The sequence below is a fragment of the Amaranthus tricolor genome, chromosome 10, assembly GCF_026212465.1.
Source record: "Amaranthus tricolor cultivar Red isolate AtriRed21 chromosome 10, ASM2621246v1, whole genome shotgun sequence".
Lineage (NCBI taxonomy): Eukaryota > Viridiplantae > Streptophyta > Magnoliopsida > Caryophyllales > Amaranthaceae > Amaranthus > Amaranthus tricolor.
This window is the reverse complement of record NC_080056.1, coordinates 17,616,099-17,625,021: the sequence shown is the minus strand read 5'-3', so window position 1 is coordinate 17,625,021 and position 8,923 is coordinate 17,616,099. Positions and strand designations below refer to the sequence as shown.

General features: G+C 32.9%; 1 protein-coding gene across 1 annotated transcript; it reads right to left on the bottom strand.

Annotated features, from left to right (window-relative positions):
* Nucleotides 1-2,583: 2,583 nt before the first annotated feature.
* Nucleotides 2,584-8,223, bottom strand: LOC130825738 (E3 ubiquitin ligase BIG BROTHER-related-like). Its single transcript, XM_057691125.1, has 7 exons — nucleotides 7,946-8,223; nucleotides 7,479-7,701; nucleotides 5,903-5,940; nucleotides 5,786-5,830; nucleotides 5,241-5,368; nucleotides 4,775-4,883; nucleotides 2,584-2,798 (listed from the first exon to the last, which is right to left on the bottom strand). The coding sequence occupies exons 1-7, from the start codon at nucleotides 8,036-8,038 to the stop codon at nucleotides 2,754-2,756; spliced, it is 681 nt and encodes a 226-aa protein (XP_057547108.1). The 5' UTR covers nucleotides 8,039-8,223; the 3' UTR covers nucleotides 2,584-2,753.
* Nucleotides 8,224-8,923: the final 700 nt, after the last annotated feature.

Below are 8,923 nucleotides of genomic sequence, written 5' to 3'. Positions count from 1 at the left end.
GCATTCTTCAACACCATGAGTGAAACCCAATTCCACGCTAGAAGAAACATCTAGTCTTGAATTCGATGTGGATTGATCGCTCATCAGATGTTGCAAAGCAACACTTTAAGTGATCCTTAGTTGCTTTGTTCGTGATGTTGAAAAACGAGGTAGTAGAATAGTTCCTCGAGGTCTCCAGTTTCTAGAGTTTTTGAAGATCTCTAGATTGAGTTTTTTGTTCACGAAAGCATGGTAACCAAGAGAAGCTACCTATATAAGTTCGGGGTTTGGCCGCCTCAACGAAATCAAGGGGCATACTTATGATATCTATGGACTTATGAATAGATATGGACACATGGCCTTTAAGGTGTCACAGATGTGAGTTTAATGAATTATTTCATGTGTACTACTCCTTCAATTGATTGGATATGTCTGCCTAATTCAATCCGTAAGGAAATTAGGGGATATGATCGAATGTAAAGATGCGTGGTACTAGCTGTCAATTCAATTCGTAAGAACATTGGCATTGATGCATGAAATGGGTTGAAGATTATGGATCGCGAAAGCGGAAAAAGGATCATACACTCTAAATTGGGGAGGGTTGTTGTCATTTTGAGCGTATAATGGTCATCGGAAATGATAATTAATTAAATCAAATAAATTAAATAAATAAATAATTAATTGAAAATATCCCAAAAATTGCAAAACTACTTATTTTGTGGAAAGTGTTTTTCACGGATCGCGAAAAGGCTCCCAGGTCGCGAGTTTTCAAAGCAAAGTTTCTATTTTGAAAAAAAACACAATTCGTGGGTTGCGATTTTTGTCACTGGTCACGAAGTTTTTCACTGGTCGCAAGTGTCGCGTTGGTTTTTGCAATGTTCGTATTATTCGGTTTTGTTAGTTATGTTATAACTACCTACGGTTAATATGGTTATATTAACTGCATATATTGGGATGTATTGATTTATACTCGACATTGATTCGTGAATCGATGTTGCGGTTCATGAAGTGACATATTACTTCATGAATGGTTGTATGCTCTTCTATAAATATAGAAGGCATGTGTAAGTTATTTCTTACATGAGATTTATCTGAGACATACATGTAATAAGACTTGTTCCTCGTCTTTAGTTCTTCCTCACTTGTGGATTTGGAAACTTTCCTTTCCTAAGAGGCATAATAGGTTATAAGGTATTTTTCCATATTCATTAATAAGCCGCTCATGAGGAATCAACTTTCTAATAAGATCGTCATTAGAAAAAATGCGAAGATTCTAAGCTTTTCTATGGCATATAATTTAGTGAAGTATTTTTCTGACTTTTTCTTCATTGGTAAATATTTTACCCAACAAATTTAGGTTGTTGATAATTGTGAACAATTGGACATATTTTTAATAAACTCAATAGGATTCATTTGAAATAATTTATATTACGAATGTATATAATTATCGTTATGTCCTTGAATTGGTCATATCTTTATAAGTGACAACTAATTTATTCCAAATTGTGCTTTTAAGTATAATTGAATATAAATTTGTGGAATCAAAATACACAAAATAATTAGATTTGTTTAAAAATTTGACCACTGATTATAGCTTATAGGATTCCAACCCTACACCTCTTTATTAATTAACTTCACTTATGACGAAGTTATACTTACTCCATAAAGAAACTTAAGACGAAGTTACGCTTATCTAACTAAACACTTGGTAGCACAACACGCCATCCAACTCAGACTAAAGGTCGTTTGAAGACACTAACGAAGCTAATCCTAAAAACAAATATGAAATGTGATTTTAATTTTATAGATAAAGTTTCTTGATCAACACACTCAATTTGTAATCTCAAAATAATGGAAAAATGATAAGCTCTAATTATTACAACTTGATCTATTAACAAGATCTATAGACTAAACTTTCAAAGCACTCTTTACATTAAGCTCTCAAAAATAATAACTATAATGTTTTGTTTATGTTATTGTAGTCGTAGTTGTACGCTCTCATGTTAAAAGCTTTATATATAACGTCAACATAAAAGAGCTATTTGAATCTGTCACAAATCTGAACAATTCAAAAATCATTTGAATCATTCTCTCTTTAAGAATACAACTCTAATAACAAATCAACATAAAACATAGAATATAGTATTTAACCGAGTTTATAAATTATCAAACATTAAAACTTTTAACCTAAGTAATTATACACTTATTCAACTACTAAAATTATTCTCAAAATAAGAATTAGGTCTTTAACCTAAAATTTAAAACTCGAATTTCAAAATTTCAAAATTTAGTATACTAGATATTTACTTATTCAAACTTAAACAAATTAGTCTAAAATCTAACAAATAACTAAATATTTTATGTAATACTTTCTTGGATTTTTATTAGTTGCACCCAGATCAATTAATTCTAACGACTAACTAAATATTTTAAGTATAATGCATACCTATTATATAATCATTTTTTTAATATTGACTTTCATCATCTAAATTATATTTAACTAAACTACTAAATTAAAATGATTCTATTGTATCACACTCTTTATCGTCCTATTATACAATGCAATCAAGTATCCATATCACCTACTAACTGCAAATAGGGGAATTTATCGAAACCTCAAGAAAAGTCTCCTTAATTTTATTTCTTACAAAATAAAAAAAAAGAAAATGAAACTAAATTTTACCTTATTTATACAATAATGAGAAAAGAAAGGAAAACAAAATTTACACTGCATTGTTTTTGGTACTACTTGCGAAGCCTGATACATGGGTTGTTCAATCAAAAATTATCTTCACCTCCTTTTGGCAGATTGGGCAAATCTGGATCAAAGATAGAATCATAACATCACATAGTAATACTACACATCTATCCTTCATTTGAAAAAAAAAGGATAATGAACATGTCCAAGATAGCAGAGACGCCATACTTTTAACAAGACACCTTTTAAACATTTTTCCAATTGTATAGAAACAAAACAAAGGATGTTCTCTCTCAATGGTACCAATGATTTATATTTCTGGTTTTAGATTATAATGGACTGATAAAAATATAACACTTAAAATTATGCTCACTTCTTTTTTAAGTAGGTTACAAATGATGTTTGCCATCGTAAATCAAATTAAAAACAACCTCTTTATTCTACAAGGGTTACGTTACATGTCGCGTAGAAGACCAATTAAGAGCCATTTAATGACATTCATAGTGAAACGTTGTCATTATTACAAAATTGAAACGAAGGGATTGATAAATTTGGACTTGTACACAAGACCCACACTAGAGGAGAATTGACTGCACGCAAATCCGATGAGATTCTATCATGAAACCGATTGGTATTAGGAGAAGTAGCTCATAGAAACCTCTCTAATTCTTTGACGAGTGATCACATGTGGGTTATTTTCAACAAGGATAACTAAATATAGTGAAGGTGTTTTTGTTCATCAATGCTTGCGACAAGTTTTGCAGCAAGAAGTCATCAAAACCACAGTTTCATAACTGTTAGAGTATATAACATATCTTGGGGCCTCAACCAAAAGCTTAAGCTGATGGTTGAGGCCCCAAGATATGTTATATACTCTAACATTGTTGGGATGAGTTATCCCACATCGATAAATTGAAAATGGTGTGCACGCTTTATAAACTATTAGAGACCTTCTTCCCATTGCCATATGGTTTTGGGATGGTATATATCTCCTTGGCTTATGAAGTGTGTGCACTTGTGTCCCCCCGTTAATATGCTGGCATTTACAATAAGTCCAGCCTAATTTGACATGGTATTAGAAGCCAACGTGAGAGGTCACGGGTTCGAATCTCAACCACCCCTCATTTAAAGTGGAATATTCAGCGCCTATACGCATCCACACTTCTTGCCCAATGGGGTCTCGTGTGAGGGGGCTTGTTAGAGTATATAACATATCTTGGGGCCTCAACCATCAGCTTAAGCTTTTGGTTGAGTTGGTTCCTTGACATGGTATCAGAGCCAATGGTTCGATCAAAAATTTAAAAATGGAAGGTTCGAAAAGAATGGCGTTCCTACCCTAATTGATTACTCCCACATGCGAACTTGGCGGGGGTTCGCATGTGAGGTGGGGTGTTGGGATGAGTTATCCCACATCGATAAATTGAAAATGGTGTGCACGCTTTATAAACTATTAGAGACCTTCTTCCCATTGCCATATGGTTTTGGGATGGTATATATCTCCTTGGCTTATGAAGTGTGTGCACTTGTGTCCCCCCGTTATTATGCTGGCATTTACAATAAGTCCAGCCTAATTTAACAATAACTGCTTCGTTTTGACCTAAAGCAAAAGCAAGTGAAGAAAAAAATAGGAAAAATTACTTAGAATAATTCATTTTCATGATTTTCCTACGATAATTCTACCTATTGATTAATCATAAATAATACCAATTTTAGTTGGTATTTGCCTAGAGTAAACTTGGATAACCTGATGATCTGCTATAGTAGGTAATTCACTAAAAAAAGTAAACTGAAAATTAATTTAAAATTAGAGAAAGATTTTGAAAATTTACATAAAAAATTCTAAATGATAAAAAAATTAAAATTTTTTTGAACATTTTTCTATTATTTTTTTAGACATTTTATTTTAATTTATCTTTTTATTTCAAAAATAAAACTTACTATAGCAAATCATCCGGTCACCGGGTTTACTCTAGGAAAATACTCCTTCAAAATTGAAATTATTCATGGTTAATTAATAGGTGAGATTGTTGTAGGCAAATCATGCATAGATTGGACTATTCTAGGTAATTTTTCCAAAAATATAACGTAGTTTAGTACCTTTTTACTCTGCAGCCAAGGTTCTATACAGTGTTTATGATATTGATGTAAACAGGGTAGGCTGATCACAGTATCCCTGTTTTTATATGATGAGACGCAAATCACACACCTGAGCAAAGCATAACACCGGAGTAAGATTGATTCCATTACAATAGTGTAATGTAATAAGCATTAAATATAAAGGAAGAAGATGCGGCAAATTATGTTTCGTATGTCAGTTGTACACAGAATCCATCCTTCATTCCCAATACTACTCCATCTATCCCAAAATGCTCGAACATATTTCCTTGAAAAGAACTACACCATTTTCAACCTATAAAAACTCATAAATAGACCTTATTTGAAAGTCCCATCATAAACTCTTGTTCTTTTTATTGAACGTTTTCAGAAATACAATAAAGTATAAGGATCTTTTTCTAAAGAAAGGGGAAAGAAGGAGAAGAAAAAGAAAAGGAAGAGATCATACTCTCCAATATCTAATTTTTTTGAGAATAAGCCACCAGATTTGTACGTGTAGCATGGCAAACTGGATATCTCGCCCTTAGTCAATCCTGGATTCCCACTGCCTATAGCTTTCCTTAAGGACTGCAGTTCCTGGAAAGAATATCCATTTTAAAAACTGAAAAACCTTTGAAGATTAAGAATATTTGAATCGTTTCAGTATGGTTCGGATGATTCCCATATAGGAAACCATGGTTTTCAAATACAAATTCTTATTTGCTTTAAGTGGATAAAACAAAATGCCTATAAATACGGCTTATGCAATGAAAGTTGAAATAGACTCTTACTATTCCAAGTTCAGGATTAAATCTACCAGAATGAGAGTCCCTATTCAAATTTAGAATCACTTTTACCACATTTATCGCTCCACCTTTCCCTCCTTAATGTTTTGTGTCCCAAGTTATTTCAAACAGAAGATAATCAATTACAACCAAAAATAGAAAGGAAATTCACTGAAAAATTAATTGATCATGGAAATATTAAATTTACAGCATAAGATTCCCGACTTACTTCATACAACATCTGATCTGGATCAATGACTTCTTGACGTATGTCCTGCAAGCAGAAAACTAAGTCATTTCAGTCAAAATTCATCAACCAAGTATTATTAGGAAAAAGTGTAATTACCGTGATAGACGTGCCAGGAGAATTACGTTCGGTGTTCCCTAAAAAAAAAAAAAGAAACAGGTTTTTAGGTTTCGGGTTTAAGACTGTAAACCGAGGAAGGGGAAAGGTACAGCAATGCAAGGAGCAAGACAGAAGTCATGCAATCATAAAAACAGTGAATAAAGAAAAAAACCAAGCAACTTACACGGGCACGATGAAGGCCCCTCCTTATGCTAGGAACCAGTAAATAGAGAGTAAAATTGAAGAAAACATTCGAAGGTAAATACATTCAAGAAAACAGCGAACAAATATCACGTTGACCAAAAGCACAATTCAGCTCTAGCACTACGAGGAATGAACAAAATGATTAATAACGGTTTACGATGATGGACTTCAGCCAAGATTGTGAAAAAAAATTGAAGTGGAGAATGACAATCAATTTTAACTGAAAATTCCATAGTTGTGGTGTAGTAAGCTTTCAGTAATCTTGGTTAGCCTAGTATCAAAACAGAGCAGGCTATTGTAGGGTCATCACAAGGCATTAGCGGCACCGTAAAATGCTCAGAGCATGAAGGTTGGTATGTAAAAATTGTCGATATAGGTCTATCATCCGCCTCACCAGCACTATATTTTGGATAGCAATTTTAGAGAGAAAATAAAGTAAAGGAAGGGAAAGGGAGTGAAGGGAATGGAAGGGAAGAGAAATGGAAAGGTATAGACTCTAGTTTGTTTATAAGAAAAGGAAAAAAAAAAAGGGAGATGAGATTTTTCCTAAAAAATCTTTTCAAATTTGAAAAGATTGATACCTTAATAAAAACATCCGTCTAATTTTTTTAAATCTCTTATCTTTTATTTTGTTATCCAAATAAGAGATTTTTCATCATCTAAATTCCTGCTCTTCCTTTCTTTCCATTTCCTTCAATCTAAACACACTCAAGAAGTCATAGAAAGCCACATAAAAAGTCTACTTTACTATACGAAATATTAAATTTGTAAGTGTTAATTAGAAAGTTTTAGTTAAATGTAAAATTGTGCATTCACATTTGGTAAGTTTCAGTGGAAAATTTTACGGTACTCACTGAGACAACTAACTATACAATGAAGTCACCCTTTTCAAAAGTAGCAAACACTAACCTGAAGAAGAGAACCAACCCAAAAATCTCCCCAAGACATAAAATAGTTGCACCTTTAAAGATAATCATAAGATTTAAAACCTTCTCATTAACACCAGCCTGATGGCTGTTGCAGGCAGTAGACACAGTGGGTAAAGAGTATAGTGCAAAAATAAGATTTCGGTGAGTTAGAAACAGTCACGAAACAGATTTCGCAGTAAATGTGGATGATTTGCAGTTACGATATACTCACAACGGGGTGATACGGCCTTTTTATGCACTTTATCTTAGACATAAGTTCCCTACTTCAAATTGTTGGGCCAACCGGACCGGCTACAGCCCTTGAGCATATAAGTATGTTTTTTTGGATATTTGAAGAAGCATGAAGCAATGAAATCGACCTATTGGGCTTTGTACAAATATAGCAAGCAAGCTAGTACTAGAAACTTGAGCGGTTTTTCAAGTTTTGGTCTCATACTACTTACTTAGTGATTCTGATATGGCAACACGATCAACTTGCTCATCTTTCAACTCTAACTCCTGCAAAGATCTAGCCACAGCTTCATCCAAAGCCAAATCATGGTCGTCACAACCTGACAATGACAATTCTCTCACAGAACGACCATGACTATAGCTAGGTTCATTGTCACGAGATCTCGATGTGTTGTAAATACAGCCTATCTTCTGTAGTGATTGGTAAAGACTTTCCTGGAATAGCAATGAAATATCAAGAATATTACTCAACTATTTTGTTTCAATATCCAAACAAGTACATCAAATTTTACACACTGCCTCTCTATATAAAACAAGATACCATCTTTCATAAAATAAACAAACCCCTTTTAGCTTTTCCTCTATAATTTTTCTTTCTAATTTTTCACTCTTCAATATCTATTTTAATACTTGAAGTAAACTTGAAAAGAAAAATTCTACAGTAGTTCTGAAAATATACCTGATGCTGAAGAGCCTCTTCCAAAGTGAGACCAGGAAACAACTCTTCCAAATTCTTTAGGATATTAGGGTCCTCCCACATCTGGCTACTCATCTTTTATGTTTATTCCTCTTCTAATTTGTAACGGAATAAAATTATTCAGGACTTCATGCCCCCCTCAGTAGAAATATAATTAAATACTAATTAATCAAATATTAGGTCAACCCTTTAGTGAAATTTCCTCCCACAAGTTTGGTCATTTCTTAGAAGCATAAATTGATTTAGAAATGTTTGTTTCTGACTTTGTCAAAACTCATATCAAATATTATTTTCACTAACAAAAACTTGACATTTTAACAACTAAGACATAACTTGACCATTCAACAACTTCAATGTCAAAGACTTAATTCCAAAAGGTCCAGACTACACGAACCAATAGATCAGCCATAACGAGCCATTACAGAAACCGAACTTGACCATTGTCCATTAAAAATGATCTATCAAGCACTGCATAATCAGCTGGCAATGATACTCACAGACAATTGTAAACTGAAAATCAAAACAAAATATTTATAGGAGCATATTATAGGTTATATAATTATTTTAAATATATATTTATTGGTAAGTAAAATCTGTATTACATTTTTGCTATTGCAACAAGTTTAAAGAAAAGTCATTAGATATTTTATAAAGACAAGTTTGTGGTTATCTGGTCAAGTCTTGTACCCCTTTTCTCACTCGGTTATCATACTCCATATTAGTTTTTAACAATCTTTATCACTTCCAATTCTATTAACTTGATTATAGGAGCATATTATACGTTATATATGTAGTCTTATTTGTATCTATCGTTTGTGCCCCTTATCATATTCGGAGAATTAACCTCTTTATTGGAAACCTTGGTAACTTGACTGAGTTGGTCATCATGGATACTAGTTTAACAGGATCAATCCCCTCTTCGTAAAGTTGCTTAACAAAGCTCTCTGAACTACGGCTTAA

Excerpts from the sequence above, each read along its gene's own strand:
- LOC130825738 (XM_057691125.1), bottom strand. The coding sequence starts at position 8,038 with ATGAGTAGCCAGATGTGGGAGGACCCTAATATCCTAAAGAATTTGGAA. Across the intron at positions 5,941-7,478 it reads TGCCATATCAGAATCACTAA|GGAACACCGAACGTAATTCT; the intron begins GTAAGTAGTATG and ends TTTTTTTTTTAG. Across the intron at positions 5,369-5,785 it reads CAGATCAGATGTTGTATGAA|GAACTGCAGTCCTTAAGGAA; the intron begins GTAAGTCGGGAA and ends TATTCTTTCCAG.